Consider the following 18,673-nt stretch of genomic DNA (forward strand, 5'->3'; position numbering starts at 1 on the left):
ACTCGAACGTCCAGCTCCGCCGCCGCCACTGCGGGCTTGGCGCATGCGCTCTCCTCAGCTGAGTCGCGGCCTGACCACGCTACTCGCCTCGCGCCTGGCTAAGAGAAGCGTCGGGGTCACCTAGTCAGTGCGACCTTCGTTGTGAATGAGAACGAGGTCGGGCCGTCCTCTTTGAGCTTTGCGCGGGAGCTGGAGGCTTTGCGTCGTCGCCAGCAAACGCCGTCTGTCCACCCCGCGGATATCGCTTGGCGATCTGCTTCACTGGAGAGTGTCCGGAATGCCAAGAGCGCGAAGCTAGCGTCGGAGACTGCGGAAGATGCAGCCGTTCGGCGTAGTCTTTTGGTCTGTCTAAAGGTGCGTGTCCACACAAGCCTAACCACTCCCATATCTAGCTACCGGCCTAGGTACAACCATTACACCTGGCTTAACAATAACTGTACGACTAAGTGTAGCCATTACAGCTAAATCAAAGTTTAACCAAGTGAAACGAAGACTTAACCCGTCTAGACCAAGCTTTCGTTTGGCATATACCAGGTTAGCTGGGCTAAGCCGTAGCCATTTTCGGGGAACGTAATTAGGCAGGCACAGAAAAACGGCTTGCCCGTGACACCACATGTATGACAATGGCAATGTACCGTACTGTCTAATAATGCTTGTGGGCCTACACGCCACATGGCGATTTTATGGCAATGCGCCACCGTCATGATAACGCGGAGACATTCAGCAAGTACTTTGCTCAGAATGTCAGTACGCTAAAAGACGCAATTTATATGCAAGGGACGAAGATTGTGTGGTTGCCCATTTCGGGATAACTGCCGGTTTTTGATGTTTACAATAGCATCCACAAACAAAAATTGGTAAGCTGTTTTTGAACCTACACTGACGGTTGGGATTGTTCAAATGCTATAAAGTAGAAAAACGGAGATAGCACAGTTGCTAGAGCACTGGGATGCTAATTCCAGACCCGAGTTCATATCCCATGAGATCACACATATGTGTTTTACTTATGTACTCTTTAAATTGGCGGCCATTTTCTTTAACAGACAATAATAACGACGGTTTTTCGCAGATTTGGGCACTTCAAGCTTTCCCCTTAATATTTGTCTAAAAACATTTTTGGGCGCATTAACAGCTGTTTCTCGTCGGTAGCAACAGCGTTAATTACTCCGCGTTTGTTCGCCTTCCAAAGACATTTAACAAAATGCAGAATCTGGCTTCGAAAGCCACGAGGAAGAGAGATCGATGTACTCTGTCTGTCACTCCTCGTTCAACTTTGATACAGCGTTGTGCTCTTTTTCTAACCCCTCTCCCCCTATGTTATACCCATCACGGGCCCTAAGGGTACTGAATTAAAAAAAAAACAGAAAATGCTCGTCGTAAACAGGCACTGGGCAACGGCTAAAGAGAAAGACATTTATCAGAACCGTGAGTCTGGCTATCGGCCAGGTAAGTGCTTCAAATACTCGGCGCAGACAGGCACTGAACAACCAGCTTATCTCAAGCCAAAGGGAACAGTGTGCAAAGGAGACAATTACCTATACTGGCGGCGGTTGGCGATAACATGCGATAGAGAAAAGAGACCGCTCGCCATGAACAAAGCAGAAGCAGCTTTGTATTTGTGACTCACGAATTCGAGAATGGAGAAATGAAGTGTGCCGTGTGACCCAGATGGAAAGATATGTTAACACGGTTTCTGAAACCCTTTCCGAGGTGCTACCGTGATAGGATAAAACCCCGTGGGCCCGCAAATAAATGCAGTTAATCGACGTAAGCGAGTTGTCCGACCGGAGATCCAGGGGTAAGATCAGATCCTCGACGCTTCCCTGCTCTAGTGAGAAACCGCCGCAAATGAACCTAACAGCTTAAAGTGCGTTGTTGAGCTGGTTGATGATTAGACATTAAGTTTTGAACTATACGCAGAAACTTGACGAAGGCGAAGACAGGACTACGGCGGTGTGTCCTGTCGGTTCTTCCATTAGTTCACTGAGTTGAAACCATGTTGTTATAACAGAACTAACTGACGCAGTCGGACAAATCTCCTTTGTGAAGGTAACAAGAACGCCGCCGGCCGGTCAACCGAGAAACCAACTTGACCAGCGCTAAGCCGGCGCTAAAACGGAAAGAACGAGGTCGACCTGACAGTTTGCTGAACAAGAAACCGGGAGGAGCAGCGCGGCAACGGAGTACGCATCTGACAAAGCTCAACCGTCACTACAAGATCGAAACGATGCCGGTCAGTATCTTGTTTGAATGTAAGTTTGCGGCTCACCGTGATATCTTAAGGGGCGCTTTTTGCCCAGCTGCGAAACAATGGATCAGAATCAAGAATCGCATGGTGAGCAGATGTAGCTGGACGTAAACGTTTTTGTGACAAGTATTGCGCAGAGGTCAGCGATGCCTGTGTCTGACGAGATCACTTAACTGCAGGTGTAATTCAGGATCCCTGAGGCAGAATCAGCTTAGAGAAACAAAAGTAATCGCATGGTGAAATGAGCACTTCTGATCAGGCTATATGCAAAATATGTCACGGGCTTAAGGAAGCTTTTACTCTGGAGTAGCCGCCACGCTTACGATTACCATAAAAAAATATAAACTGCACTGAAAGTCCCCATTATCATCAGACGTGCGCACTCCGCTTTCTCTCGACGGGTCGGCAGCCGGAGGACCTCTAGGTCCATTACATGGTGCTGGAAACTCGGGATCTCGCGACAAGGCCTAGCTCATCGACGCCCGGCGTCGCGCAAGCCCTTTGAACCGACAAGGCGCCGGTGACCTTGGCCCCAGAATCCCCGGCCGCCAGCTGACCGGCATGGAACAGCTACTCCGACGTCACCCGGGCCTCCACTGTACCCGCCGCGTTGGCTCAGTGGCTAAGGCGTTGCGCTGCTGAGCACGAGGTCGCGGGTTCGATTCCCGGCCGCGGCGGCCGCTTTTCTGATGGAGGCGAAAAGCAAAAACGCCCGTGTGTGCGAGATTTCGGCGCACGTTAAAGATCCCCAGGCGGTCAAAATTAATCCGGAGCCCTCCACTACGGCGCGCCTCATCGCCTGCGTTGCGTCGGCGCGTTAAACCCTACAATCAATCAATCAATCAAGCCTCCACTCTGTGCTGCACTGCCTTATGGAATTGGCAGCAGCGTTGCCAGGGCAACGTGGACTTTCGGCGTCCGAGGTAAGCGTTCTGCTTGAACGAATCGAAGCGCTCCATCAGCAGATAAGCAAGCTCGATGACCGGATTTTTGATGAGACGCTCGACGACCCGCTTGATAATGAGACGTCGGACGCTGGGAAATACGGCCATAAGGACGTGAACACGTCAGCGACCCTGCGTTTCGAGCTGCAGAACGCCCTTGCATCCATACTACCCACTCGATGCTTCCGATGGGTAGTTCGGGCTGTGCCATCTGGTTCTGTCGGTCCCTTATGGCTTGAGTTGAGGTGAATGTCTGCTAATGTGTTTTGAGGAGGACGAGGAGATAGCCTTTATTACATCAGGAAGACGCTAAGTCAAGTGGGGGAAGTGGGAGTAGAGTGCTATATTCGTAGCTTGGGACATCTTGAAAATAAATCGTTCAAGTTGAAGCTAGTTGGCTCCTTACGAAGGGGGAAGAGGCCACGTGGGGTGAGGAGAGCAGGCTCACGGCTCTAAACTGCTCGCGCTAGAGCGCTTTCTAGAAGGCGGTGGGCTGGCGATACCCATTAACAACTTGTCTAAGGAGTAACTTTATTCAGTGACGGCGACAAGCGAATGACACGAAAAACGTAACTCAATGGGTGCAGCAAACAGTGTGGGCGACAGCAACAAATGAAAAAAAAATTAATACACTGGCATCAACTTCCTTGTCGCCGTCGCTCGTCGGGGTCGCTCGCTGGTGGGCCGCTCGTTGCTTACCAGCAAAAAGCGAGTGACGGCGACGGCCCGTCGCTGCCGCTGTTGTCGCCTTCGGCGGCCTGCGCAAATGTTTTTCTCGCTCGTCGCTGCCGCCCACACTACTAGCTTGCTGCGGCATGTCGCGCGCGGCCCCCTTCCTGTTACATCGTATTTGCTTATTTTGCTTCCATTTGCGAGTATTTTGGCGGGAATTACTTCAAGCGGCTTCTTTTCTGCTACACCGTGTTTGAGTCTCTTCGCTTTTGTTTCTTCCTGTTACGGCGCAAATTATGTCAGCAAGCATACCGCTACGAACTACAGCTTCTATAGGATCAGGGTTATGCGCGGCTGGTGTGCACCTACTGCAATCATGTGCCATCACATTCGGATTTCACGGGGGGCGCATTATTCTCCAAATTTTAAGTTTCCAATTAATTGTTTTGTGAATATTGTCAAGCGGAAACACTAGCCCCTCCGAGTTTCCGATCCTTGGCCAATCCCTCAGTGGGTTTGTGCCACAAGAAAAGAACAGCGATAACTTTGGTACTGCTGGGAACGTTCGCAGGCAATGCTGCTGGCAACATTACACAATGGGATGTCCAAGAAGTGCACTCTTCCGGCAGTGTACGAAGACATGTTCTATGGTTTCGGGTTGCTTGCAGTACATAGATTTTAACAGCGAAGCTGGGGAACCAATCGTTTACTGTATGGTGTCTGCAGTTTCAAGAATACAAAGAAAATGCCGAGCGCTCATGCACGCTTGCCTCGAGCGCCCGTTAGTCAAGCTCAGCATACCCACTTAGGAAGGTATGCCAACATTGGCTAGAAAAAGCTCCAGTGTTTATCGTATCGTGGCAACAATTGCTCGGAACGACAAAGATGCCATAGCGTAAACGCCCCTTCTTCGTTCTCGCTCGTGTCGTCGTGCGCATGCGCCCTGTACTGTGGAAGAGCCGTGACTTGAATGTAGAAGATGCTGAAGGTGACCATTGAATCCTTATGGCGCGGCCGTAGCAATAGGCCGCGCTTCAAGAGGCTCAGCGGTCAAAGCATTTGCCAGAGACGATAAGCCGTGCTTGCAGAGTGGTGTACGAAAACGTTGACCAAAACGACGAACACCAGACTCGTTCAACATAAGGTCATTGAAATGCCATGCCGCCGACGTCAACCACGACACCATAACTATACTAAACTGAACTTTGTGTGCGTCAATGATCACCGACATCTCCGCCATTTAAGTCTAGCGCATGCGTGCAAGCTTCCCTAATTTTTTTCCGTTCAATCCGCATGGCATTCGGTACCTCCCAATAGAAAACGGGGAGGGCGTACAGTGCGATCTGATTTAATTGATTGATTAATTTTAGGGTTTAACGCGCCGACGCAACGCAGGCGATGAGGTGCACCGAAGTGGAGGGCTTCTGATTAATTTGGCCACCTGGGGATCTTTAACGTGCGCCGAAACCTCGTGCACACGGTCGTGTTTGCTTTTCTCCTCCATCTGCAGTGCGATCTGCTAATGGTTCTCGGTCTCCACAGTATTTGGAGAGTACGCAAGGAATGTCTCTTTGGTGATGTGTGTGGTCGGCCGGCGCGGATGTTTTCTCGTGAGACTGCGTTGCTTTATCTTGAAGGGCTCAAAGTCTAAGAGCCTACGCCTAGCGAAGTCTAAGAGCCTACGCCTAGCGGGTTGGCACGCGTCGAAGCATTGACTGCTCCGAAATCTTTTGTGGCATTGTATTGTGGCATTGTACTATCTCGTGTTGTCCTGTGTTGTCCCGTGTTGATTTTTGGGATTATGTCAATGTCCGGACAAAAAAAAAAGAAAATATAGCGCGGTGGTAATGCATCGCAGTGCTACTACAAACAAGCAGCCGGGTGCGAAAAACGCTACTCACGTACGCTCTCCGAGTTTCTCAAAACCGCAATTACTAGCCGACGGGGTTCCGCCGGAAATCCTGCATGCCGTCCATGCATGCGGAATTTCCACAAGCTTTACACTCTTGACACAAAAAGGTATCCTTGGGCACCCGAATAGCATCTTGAAAAAGGCAAGAACACAATTGTGCATTGAGTACGTGTTTTTGTAAGAGTGCGTTCCGAAACGTCGCAGAGAGAAATTTGCCGCGTATCTGCTTGCTTCGCTTCAAATGTCAGACAGACACAGACATGCGGAGAGGCCAAAATTTTCCCCGAGTTTTTTGGGCATGTGTTCGCGTGTAGACTTGGCACCTTTGACGACTGGCATGGTGGCTGAAAATGGAAAACCGACGATTCGCGTTTCGCGCGCCTGGTGTGCGTCGTGTTGCCTCCGGGGACGCCTCGCCTCACGGTCTTTCAGTAGCCGCTCGGCACGTTGCTCGTACGTTGTCGGGGCACGCGTGAGATGACGGGGGTCGGCACGCTGGCGCTTCTCCGCCGCGACGTCCTCTTTGGTATTTTCCTCGATTTTTGCGGTTATGTTTTCCATGTAGACTTCACGCTTCATGACCACTACAATGGTCGATCAAGGGTGGAAAACCGTGTGATCTGTCGTTGTGCTTTCGAGAGCTTTGTGCACTCTGCACGCAACGTATGCATACTATCCGCCGAACGCACCGGCGAAGATGCTTCTGGTTACACAGTGGCGCCAGGGTGCAGTGGCCCTGGGAAACACACGGACGTGCGCACCTAGGGCCATTACCAGGTGACGCCACCACTGCCTCGGCGTTGTGTTCAGGCCAGCGGCTGCAGTATTTCTTATTTTATATCGCAAAAATCGAGTAACCACGTGTTTTTTTAAATAAAGAAACGCTGCAAATATCACGTATGTGTTGATGATCTGCCTCAAATATGCGCAATGGCTTGTTTTTGCTGAACAATGTTGACCAGTATGAATGTTTGCACCAGATATAAAAATTTAGAAATGGCTTTAGGTACGTAAACATCTCATTCAGTATTTGCCTAAACTTTGGACGTTCGGCTGAATCGAGGGACCGACAGAGAGGAGACAGACGTACAGACCGACGGAAATTTTCGCGTCCAAGGAGACCACCCAAAAAAGCATCCTTTAAATTACCGGGTCACGGCACAGCCCCAAAAGAAATCAATGGTCTCTAATTGGTGGCATAAGCGACAATAATAGAACCCTGAAAATGGAAGTCTTTATTGCGCAGCCGTGTTTCAGCCTGAAGTTTTTATGCATTAACCTTAAGAAAATAGTTTCTTATTTGGCCCAACGCACTTTGGCATGACGGGATTTAGAGCACTTCTCTTACAGTCGTCTAAGAAAGTCTGGCGATAAAAATCATGAAGTAGAGTCTCAGTTGTGGTGTTCGTCACAGAATTCCTTGAAGGACTCGGCAGGTATTTCGATGATACCTGCGCAGTAAGCGAGATAAAAGTGTCCACAACCGTTTTGAAAAAACCCCATGGCGGCATCCTGTCCACTTCACCCGTTAAAGCCAGGCTCAAAGATAATAAGAAGTTTGGCATTGCCGCATTCTAATTAAAAACGTGTTAAAGACATGAATTTGAGGTCTACATGAGTAATACGAGTATGGTAATTACAGAAGCACCGAAGCACGCTTACGCCTACAGCAAGTAGGTACAGCTTCCAAGAGCGACGATGAAAACACGAGGGGAGGAGAAACCGGCGTAACGAGAAAGGAATAATGAGGACGGTACGAATGGGACTCAATTGCACCACTGAAATCCTTGACGCATTCAATAGATTCACCGTTTTTTTAGATGCGACGCTGACAGCATCTCTTGTCGGCGGCCCTGTCCTTCCTGCGTGCGTCCGTCGTCGGCGTCCGCACTCTCCTACGCTCACCCCCTCTCCTCTCCGATAGCGAACACTCTCTCGTGAGGGGCATTGGATTGGATTCGATTGGCTTGGCTTGGCTTGGATTGGATTAAAGTGGATTGTGTTGGATTGTGTTGCGTCATAGCCGCGGCAGATGCACTGGCGCCAGCGCGTGCCCAGGTGAGAGCGAACTCTCTCTCTCAACATCTGCGGGTGTGCGGCCCAGCGCGCTCTCACTCCGCCGGTGGGCGGCGCTATGCGCGGTGCTGCGCGTGTGCAGTACTCTCTCTCTCCGCAGTCTCCTCTCCTTCGGGCGCGCTGCGCATATAACCGGTGTGCCCCTCTCCGGCGGCCTTTGGGTCGACGGTTGCTCTCCGTTGCGCTTGAGCCCCCCTCAGCGTCGCATCACACCGGGGTTCCCGCGAGGGGAGGTGGGCGTAATTTTTTTTCACGGCATTCAGCTTGCTATAAACATTGCGCGTTCTTTCGAAGCAGGTTGCGATCAAGTATTCTCTTACAAAAGGCTGCCTCTTATCACACGTGTTGTTAGAATTGGATGTTGCATCTGCGTTAACGAAAACAGAGGTCAAGGAGTGGGAGGTCTGTCTTTATCTTCTTATGAAGGTAAAGGTCTTGCTTGTGCCGGAGACATAGCGTATTTTCGCTGACACACGTGGTGCTCAAGGTTTCCGTACATAAACCTAGCAGTTACGTGATTTGTCTGTATCAGGCGTGCACGTGGGGAAGACTAATTTGAAAGGTATTTGCAAGAGCGGAAGCCTAGGCCAGGTGGTAATCGTGGTGGTTGGAAGCGCAAACTAATGACAGGGATAAGGGAAGGAAACGAGAACGAAGACGACACTTCCATGTCCCGCTGAACCGAACAATGAAGCATGGTACCATCATGGCAGGCCATCTAGGCAAGCATGGTAAGCACCCTGATAGTATGACCACTTTATGTCGTTTTCGTTTTCTTCTCTTGTCCCCGCCGTTAGCTTGCGCTTCCCACCACAACGATGTAAAAAACGACTGAACTCAAAATACAAGTTACTCTAGATTGGCTGATTGCCCTAGATTGCTCAGGAAAACAAATATGGCACTCTTACGGGTAGGTTTTTAAAAAAAATGCAATGTAGAAAATAGCTAAAACGTGAAAACAGGTACCGCTGCCACTGGCTATACCGCGCAACTTTCACCGGAAGTGCTTAAAGGGGCCCTGAAAGGCGTTTTGAGCACACTAAATGAACTAGTGCAATCGTTAGACTGGGTCGTCAACGTCACCTGTGCCAAGTATTACTCTTTTACGCGCAGCGGAAAGCTCACACTTTTCTTGCAAAGTTTGTCGCTTTTTTCTTACCCTTCCCTTCGTGTTTTTGGACGCCGCCATCTTCACATGTCTACGTCATCGATTCCCAGATGTTCGTCATGAGCTAGACATCCTGCTATTGGGCGGCTTTTTCACTCACTTCCGGCAAAGAGATGAGTCGGCTGCTCAGCGTCGGCTCGCCGGCTGACCTGCCAGTGGAGTGCCGGAGGGCTTGGACGTTTTACGACAAACGAAACAAGTGTAAACAAACGCTTAACCGTTTGTATTGAATGCAACACGGCCATAACACGACATGGATATTCTCTTACCTGAGTACGTTTCATATAAAAAGCGTTGAAGCCTCGTGGCACTTCTTTCGTGCAATCGCAGAGAACGCCCTGAGCTGAATGCCCCGGTTTGGCGCACACATTTTATTCAACTTCAAAACAATCCAGAGATGCGTTTCGAACGAACACAACGTCACAACATGCGTTGAAAGTCTGAACCGCGATTGAGAGACGATGGGTTGCCTCCTCCTGCCCATCGTAAATTCGGCCCTCACCTCGCGCGCGGTTTGCGGGGACGAACAGCAAGTTACTTAACTCTGGCGCACAAGCCGAGATGGCTTTTAGCCACGCACACTGCACATACCCCATGCGAGGTTGAGTCGTTCGTCGCTCTAGAAAGATAATCCAGAACACGGGAAGCACTATCCCCCGCAGAAGCACAACGTCGCATTTCATCGCGAAACAAATGCCAAACGCATCTCGCACTTCCCAATGGGAGTTAGTGGTACGCCTGCAGTTCCCACATGTCGCGAAGTGGTGCCGCGAGCTGAACCGGGATCACGGAACCGTAACGGACTTCTAGAGTGGTTTGTGCCTTGTTGCCAATGCAACCGATATTTGAGATTGCCAAAGAAATGGCGCTCGCTCCAGCGCTAGAAAGCTCAGAGCCGCGATGCGATGCGATGAGGCTTTGAAGGGGGGGGGAGGGGGGGGAGGGGGAAAGGGCCCGAAACTGTCTGGCCAAGGGTGCCGACACCTTATCACGCCTCTCAGAGCCGCGGCGGAGCATGTTTTGCCAACGTTGCCGCTCTCCACCACGCGTCGCCCCAAGCTGAACAGGTCACATGATTGAAGCGTTTTGTGCACGGGTTCTGTATCGGTTTAAAATGTCTTTTTCGCATGCCGCCGCCAGGAATTACCACCGCCAGAAAATAAGACCCGGCACCAGCGGAACCACATCTGATACGGCGCTTCTTGGATAAACGGTGCGCGGTGCATCAAAGAGAACGAGCGCAGATCCTCCCCGTGCGGCTGCGAGTTCACCGCCGATAAAAAGCACAACGTACACCGCGAAAGGGCACGGCCAGGCCGCCGCACACATGCGGCCAGATTTTGAGTTCGCTTTTGCAGCCTTGAGCGGAGTACGGGATTCATGGTGTCAACAAAGCTTGTCCGTAGCAGACGGCAGTCTGTGCAGCGCAAGAGCGGAAGTACGTCACCGCTAAGGAGCGCGGCATCATGGGAGGCAAGGCTCGAGCGCCGTCAACAGCGGAGAGTAAGTCGAAAGGAGGAGAAAACGCGGAGCGACGATAATGCGCGGTTTTTGATTTACGATTTCTCAGCTAATACGCATCGCTTTAACAAAATTCTCGCGGGAGGAGATTGCTAATACATTGCTTTTTTTGCTTACATGTACATCCATGCATAGGCGGAAGGTATTTCAGGACCCCTTCAAATCGTCTGGCATGCGCAACGTCTTTCCTGGCTGCCGCTAGATGGCCTTGCTCGGCCATACTTGGAGCGGCGGTAACACTTTTTGATGAAAGGAGTGTGCGAGCTACGCTCGAGTTGTTGGTTCAACGACAACATTCGAGGGGCCTCACGAGGACATGTTTTTCTTCAACAAAGCGTCAATGCTGATGACGGGTTTCATGAAGAAACATTTTTCTTAGTGGTCGAGAGCTGCAAACGACGCGGGAGTTCGGGAAAGCACGACTTATTTCAACGAAACTGACTAAACCGCTCAGAGTGCGGCATGGTTGTATTCGGTTGCGCCTCTACCGCTGGACTTCATCGCTGCTTCGCTTGCTTCGGATTTATCGCGACGCACAGTCTCTGTTAGTGTAACGCTTGTTAAGAGATTTATTAGCAATTTCTCGGCAATTAAAGCACATTTAAGCACCGAATCAACTCTTAAATGGCTTTGGAAAGGCAAGAATTTCGTTCGAAACCAACTTGCTGGCTGCCTTCAGTGTCCTTTTAAGCACCTGATTACAGAAGTAACAGAGCAAGTTCACGATATAAGCATAAGTGTAATGCTAACAATGCTGATAAGCCAAGCCTCTAGTAACGGGAACAAAGACGTACTCGCGAAGCAATTATGACTATTGTATTGAGGGGACACAATCGCTACACTGGAGACGTTTCTGTATTTCTGTTCGGTCTCTAATACGATGGACTCTGAAGCCTCTTTCTCAGCGGCAGCTCTGAGACGTGGTTGCACAAGAAAGTACATTTAAGAATAATATTGTTACGGTGCAAAGGGTTTAATTAAAGCCGTGATTAGGAATAAGAGCGTTGAAGGAGGCGGCCACCGATCCTGCGGTCAGTACGAGTGCGGTTCGTCCTCCACTTCCTCTTCTGCTCCACCCCTTGACGCATACCCCGCTTGGGGATTGGTCGCGACTAGTCTAGCGCTGTACAGTTTCGAGCGTGACATTTCCCCCTTCGCAGACGAAGCCCGTCGGGCGAGGCACGAGGAAGTCACAGGCGAGGGTGAAATGTCTTCAGCCGGGCGACGTGGGCGAGTTCAGTCTTGCAGCTTCTCCGTCCAGGGGTCGTTACGCGCGAGATAACGTAGGTGACATCACTCAACCGATCGACGACAACGTATGGTCCCGTGTAATGCGACAAGAACTTGCTGTACAGGCCCCGTTTGCGTACAGGCGTCCACAACAATACCATGTCGCCTTTAGCGTACGAAACCGCACGGTGCCGACTGTCGTAAAGGCGTTTTGAGCGGCCCTGGGAGGCCAGGGTACGTAAACGAGCGAGTCGACGAGCTTCTTCAGCGAGACAGAGGGTGCGCGAAACGGATGGGTCGTGACCTAAAGAGAATGGCAATATTGTATCCAGGGTGTTAGGAGGTGTACGGGCGTAGAGCAAATAGAACGGGCTGTAGCCAGTGGTCTCATGCTGGGCCGTGTTATAAGCGTATGTGATGAACGGCAAAATCTCATCCCAGTTTTTGTGGCGAGAGTCAACATACATCGCAATCATGTTTGTGAGAGTCCTGTTGGTACGCTCGGTCAAGCCGTTTGTCTGGGGATGATAGGGTGTCGAGTGACGAAAGTGAGTTGAACAAAGACGCAGCAAGGCTTCCACAACATCAGCGACGAACTGACGTCCACGGTCGCTGATAATCACCCGAGGAGCACCATGCCTAAGGATGACGAACCGGAGCAGGAATGTCGAAACGATGTCTGCCTTCGCAGCTGCGACAGCCGCAGTTTCTGCATAACGCGTCAGGTGGTCGACGCAGACAATGATGTAGCGATTACCAGTCGAAGAGCGTGGAAAAGGTCCGATTAAATCAATGCCGACTTGGTCAAAGGGGAAACAAGAAGGTGTTATAGGTTGGAGTAGCCCAGATGGAATGCTCGTAGGGCGCTTGTAGTGCTGACATCGGAGGCAACTCGAGACATATTGTTGAACTTCAAGGCGCATTTTCGGCCAGAAGAATCTTTCTTGGGTACGGTGTAAAGTTCTTACGTAACCCATGTGACCGGCTGTAACATCGTCATGCATAGTGCGTAGAACTGTAGCACGCAAAGGTTTTGGCACGACAAGAAGAAAACGCGCTCCCCTAGGCATGTAGTTAATCTTGTAGAGTAGCCCATCATGCAACGAGTAGCGCCGGGGAGCCGTAGTATCAGCAGCAGCAGCGAAGAGGTGCTGGATGCTTGGGTCTTTCTGCTGTTCTGAACGGAAGGTTGCAACATCGGGGAATTCTGTGTCTACAGCTGCCAAACAGTCGTCGAAATGGTCTTCTTCCCGATCAGTGCACGCATTTGGCAGCCGGGAAAGACAATCAGCGTCTGCGTGCCGACGACCACTCTTGTAGGCAATGACGAAGTCGTACTCTTGGAGCTTTAAGGCCCACCTTGCTAGTCGGCCGTTAGGGTCACGGAGGCCGGTCAACCAGCACAGCGCGTGGTGGTCGGTGATGACCGTAAATGGACGGCCGTACACGTAGGAACGAAATTTGCTGATCGCGAAGATCACAGCCAGGCATTCTTGCTCGGTGACTGTGTAATTGCGCTCATCTTTGCTGAGGCAACGACTGGCGTAAGCGATCACATGCTCAGCATTGCTATGCCGCTGGATGAGCACTGCACCAAGTCCAACACCACTAGCGTCCGCATGTATTTCGGTGGGAGCGCCAGGGTCAAAGTGGCGAAGGATAGGGCCCGACGTGAGGAGATATTTAAGGTGGGAGAACGAAGATTCACACTCGGCGGTCCAGGTAAAGGCAGTATCTTTGTGCAAGAGGCTAGTGAGGGGAGACGCCAAATCTGCAAAGCGGGGCACAAAACGACGGAAGTATGAACAAAGCCCCAAGAAGCTACGGAGCTCTCGCACTGATTGGGGCGGCTTAAATCTCTCAACAGCGGCGATTTTTTGAGGGTCCGGTCTCACGCCATCCTTATCAACAAGGTGTCCCAAAACCAGCGTTTGACGCTCACCAAAATGACATTTCTTCGAGTTCAACACCAATCCGGCGCCTTTTAAGCAGCTGAGGACTGTCTCGAGTCGTGCGTTGTGCTCGTGAAAAGTTCGTCCGAAGACTACTATGTCGTCGAGGTAGCACAGACATATGTCCCATTTCAGGCCGCGCAGAATTGTGTCCATGAACCGCTCGAATGTCGCTGGCGCATTGCAGAGACCGAATGGCATCACGTTAAATTCAAAAAGGCCGTCCGGAGTGACGAAGGCTGTTTTTTCTCTGTGGTTAGGGTCCATGGGGATCTGCCAATAGCCGGATTTTAAATCTATTGAAGAAAAATAAGATGCAGAGTGCAGGCAATCTATCGCATCATCAATTCGGGGCAGCGGATAGACGTCTTTTTTGGTGATGGCGTTCAAACGTCGGTAGTCCACACAAAACCTCCAGGTACCATCTTTCTTCTGTACGAGGATCACAGGCGCTGCCCATGAGCTGGCCGACTCACGTATGACACCTTTTTGTAACATCTCTGTGACTTGCTCAGAGATTATCTTTCGTTCAGATGGTGCCACCCTGTAAGGTTTCTGTCGAACCGGGTGCGCCGACCCGGTATCTATAGTGTGACGAGTGCGGGAGGATGGAAGTGCCGCCTGAGAGACATCCGCAGCAAAGTCGAAGACAGAGGCATGTCGAGAAAGGATGTCGACCAATGCGTTTCGTTCATCCGAGGAGAGCGACTTATTAACCATGCTGAGAAGCTTCGAGTTCGGGAAAATAATGTCAGCAGGGGCAGCCTCACCAGCACACAAAGTGGCGACTGAAATATGGTCGTTTGTCTCGTAGTCGGCCAGTTTCATATCCTGCGGTAACACCACGCTCTGCGAAGAACAATTGAGAGCGCACACATAGCTACGTCCTCGTTCAACAGATATAACACAACGGGGCACCAGAAGGTCTTTCTTTGCACAGTTCGGGGAGAGTGGCTCCACTACAGCGTCAAATATGCCGGCGTCACTTATAGTACTCACTGGTACGATCGCCAGGGACCACGCAGGTATAACTGTGCCCTCAGAAACACACAGAGTACCAGTATTTTCATTGATATGCGGCTCATCATCGAGTGCAGAGAACCATAAGTTGTTAACAGAAAGTTCGCCCGTCGCGCAATCGACATTGGCACCGCAATCCCTCAAAAAGTCGATGCCCAAAATTACGTCATGGGTTGACTTGGCAAGAATTGCGAATTCCGCTTTGAACGTCCGCCCTCCGATACAAACATTGACTGTACACACACCAAGAGGGTGCAGCGGCTCCCCACCGACTCCACGAAACGAGGTTCCCTTGTCCCATTTGAACATTACTTTACGTCCCAGGCGATCTTTAAACGCATTGCTCATAATTGAAACCGTTGCACCAGTGTCAACTAAAGCCACTGTAGAAACACCGTCCACGAGCACTTGAACTTTGTTTGTCATCATAAATACTGGCAGAGGTTGTTTATCTATCGAAGGCTGTCCGGCGACCTCACCTCCATCGGTCGCGCCGGCTAGTTTCCCGGCGAAGGGGATGCAGCGCGGCGACCAGGCGATGGGGATCGGCGCTGTCGTCCAGCGGGTGGTGTTATGCTGCGATCGGAGGTGGCCGGAGAAGCATTGCGCTGCGAACTGTTCCGAAAATTGTTAGCGGAAAGCGGGAGCTGAGACCAGTGACTTTCGACAGTGTGGTTATGTCCTGAAGCAGTATACCGGGAATTCTGTGCTTGCTCTTCGCGACGACGACGGCAAAACCTTGCAATGTGGCCCGGAATACCACACCAGTAGCAGGTAGGCTGCGGGCGGCGAATCCTGTCGGGCTGCATGAACGTAGTGAACTGTGTGTGAGGTCTGTAGGTCCGTCGATCTTCACCATAATATTCGCCATCACGGCGTGAGTACACACAGCGTGGTGAGGACCAGGTATTGGTTTCAGCTGGTTCAAATGAGTACCGATGGTTGTCGCAGTTATCAGAGTTCCGGGAAGGGTGGACACGGTGGTCGTCAAAGCTAGCAGTGTTCACGGACGGATGAAACTCTGTAGGGGCCCATGAACGTCGGGGAGCGTCATCTCGCGGAGCGTACTAGCCGACCGGAGCACGTCGCATCAGGGCATCGTATGGCGGATGGCAGTCGCAAGTGGTGTTGATGCGATGCACCGATTCGTCATGTCGGCGCAGTTCTTCCCGAACTATTTGCCTTATCGTCGATGAGAAGTCCATGGCCTGAGTGTCGTCTACGCTGGCTATAGTGGTGACGTTTGGCAAGCGACCAAACTTTGGTGCTATGCGACGGGTCTTCAGGGCTGCGAATGCCTGACAATGTCGCACGACGTCTTCTACTGTGTCCAGGCTCTCCTTACTGATGAGGAAAGCATACACATCTTCAGCGATGCCCTTAAGAATGTGGCCAACCCGGTCTTCCTCGGACATTGCGGGATTCGCAATCCGGCACAATTTCAATACTTCTTCGATGTAGGTCATGCAAGACTCCCCAGCCACTTGTGCTCGCTGATGTAGCGTCTGCTCTGCTAGCTTCTTTTTTGCCAACGAATCCCCAAAGACTGACTTTATACGCACGACGTCGTGTGGTCTGGCGGAAGCCACTATACGCACGACGTGAGTGACGCGCCAACGCGGCAGCCAAAGCAACCGGCGCCGCGCTGTTTCCAAGCGGCTCTATCGCCCTTTTCCGTAGCACCACGGGTCGCGAAGCCGATGGTTCAAATGACAACCGTACAACGCTCCTCGAAATGGGTTTTCGTTTAGCTTTTGCGCTCCGTATCGCAATAAAAAAAAAGCACAGCTGATGGTATGGATGCAAAGCATGACATAGAACCGGATAATGCATTTATTTCACCTACGATTGCAGCTATGCGACTTATTTAACATGCTCTGTGCCACATTACGTCCTTGACAGACCGACCATATTACCAATTACCGATGGGAAATTTGGGGCTCTTAAATAACGTTCAGCTCCCTAAAAATAACCTAGGGTATAATTTTCACTCATTTTTTATCTCGGCTTAAAATCTGCATAGTCAATGCAGTTCAGAAGCGCTCGGGTTGCGATCGCATCGAACCCTAACGGATGGCGGTGCTCTTATCCAGCCTCCGAATTAATACTGCGGGGTGGAAGCACCTGCCCTATATTTAGAATTAACACGTATATGGAGGATTACGTTGACCGATAGCTTAAACAATGTGGCAAATTGTTCTACTCATGCGCGTTAAGAAAGTTACAGGTTCAAGTTCAGTTGCAACACATTATTCAAAAACGAAGTCAGATGCAGCCCTATTTCATTTTATTCTTAAACGGATTTCAGTGACCACATGCAAGCCAATTTTCACCATTTAGAAATGAATACCCACGACATTTCATTTCAAGCACATCCACATGTGTGGAGCAATGCTAACAGCTTTCATGTTTGCTTTGGTCATTAGCCATTTACGTACACTAAAAGACTGAACGCCAAGAACTGCTTGGTTTATGTATACGTCGTGAAGGAACTTCCTTCATGTGCGAAGGGTTCGCGAGCCTGACCCCCCTCGACGATATGACGCCGGCACGCAAGAAACAGAAAGAAGCAGTTTATTCCGGACAATAAAACAAAACGGCATGCGTAGAAGTATCAGCGTGTAACATAACAGTAATGCGAGCAACCGCGACACTCAACAACAAAAAGCTGCACCGATCGTTCCGAAAATAATAGGCCGCTTTAATTACACTCACGGCGATTTCCGCGTCTATTGTCCGATTCTGTTATCGTGATGTCAGAGTCTGTTGTCGCGTTTGTGTACTCCAGTTTCTTTTGCAATCGTTCAAGTCGTACACTTAACCGCGAATGGACGACGTCCACTGTTTTTGTAGCTTTCACTACGAAAAAGGCGTTGTTCCAGAGCTGAAATTCTCAATGACGGGATCGAAATCGCTAAAGCAACTAAATCGTGCCCCAGCTTCGAATGCCATGCCGCCTCCGTCGAAGCCGCCAAGGGGCTTGGGGAACCCGCCAACCCGTGTGATGAGGGCGCTTTCAGTTTTCAGCAACTGCCGCGTTGGCGCCATAGTCGCGTCGTGCGTATAATGGCTTCCGCCAGACTACACGACGTCGTGCGTATAAAGTCAGTCATCCCCAAAGCGCTTCTTCATATCCTCTACTAGCCGGTCCCAAGTGGTTAGCTTCGCCTCATGGTTTTCAAACCACGTCAGCGCCGTGCCCGTCAAGAATACCTCGATGTTTGCCCGCTTGGCGGCCGCATCCCAGTGGTTAAACTTGCTGACCCGGTCGTAGTGCACAAGCCATTCGTCGACGTCGTCCCCTTCGTTCCCAGAGAACGTACGTGGCTCCCTGTACGGCTGCCAGTTGGCCATCGGCATGGCTTGGACTGTTTTTGTAGCCCCAGTCAGAGGTACACGCAGCGGGGAGAGACCGGCGACTCGGCGGCTTCGGCGAAGTTCCAGTGGCTCCGTCTTCCTTCCACGGGTACCCCGCACCTCCACCACAACTGTTACGGTGCAAAGGGTTTAATTAAAGCCGTGATTAGGAATAAGAGCGTTGAAGGAGGCGGCCACCGATCCTGCGGTCAGTACGAGTGCGGTTCGTCCTCCACTTCCTCTTCTGCTCCACCCCTTGACGCATACCCCGCTTGGGGATTGGTCGCGACTAGTCTAGCGCTGTACAGTTTCGAGCGTGACAATATTCATGGGAACCAAATACGGTCGTACGGTCCTTCAGATGTAGCGCCCGCTGTCGTCAGAACCACCACCTCAACCCTTACGGCGCGAAGATTACACGCCAGATGTACATAACTCTGGGGACGAAGACATTGTCGCAACAGTAGCTGACATAATCCGAACAGACTGTTTATTAGAGATAATGGTTTGCACAGAGCAAAGTCAAACGTAAAGGTTTCGGATTCTAAGGGGTCAAAACTCCCATTTTTATTT

General features: G+C 50.9%; 1 protein-coding gene across 1 annotated transcript in view; it reads left to right on the forward strand.

Annotated features, from left to right (window-relative positions):
* The first annotated feature begins 1,760 nt into the window (after window positions 1-1,760).
* Window positions 1,761-18,673, forward strand: part of LOC144139485 (dermonecrotic toxin SdSicTox-betaIIB1aiii-like) — a 73,428-nt gene continuing 56,515 nt past the window's right edge. Inside the window, exons 1-2 of the mRNA XM_077671815.1 lie at window positions 1,761-1,798; window positions 2,050-2,233. Coding sequence (XP_077527941.1) covers window positions 2,228-2,233 — 6 coding nt within the window. The 5' untranslated portion in view covers window positions 1,761-1,798; window positions 2,050-2,227. The remainder of the gene's footprint in view (window positions 1,799-2,049; window positions 2,234-18,673) is intronic.

Source organism: Haemaphysalis longicornis, unplaced genomic scaffold (genome assembly GCF_048455015.1).
Source record: "Haemaphysalis longicornis isolate Haplotype H1 unplaced genomic scaffold, Haemaphysalis longicornis Haplotype H1 scaffold_5, whole genome shotgun sequence".
NCBI lineage: Eukaryota > Metazoa > Arthropoda > Arachnida > Ixodida > Ixodidae > Haemaphysalis > Haemaphysalis longicornis.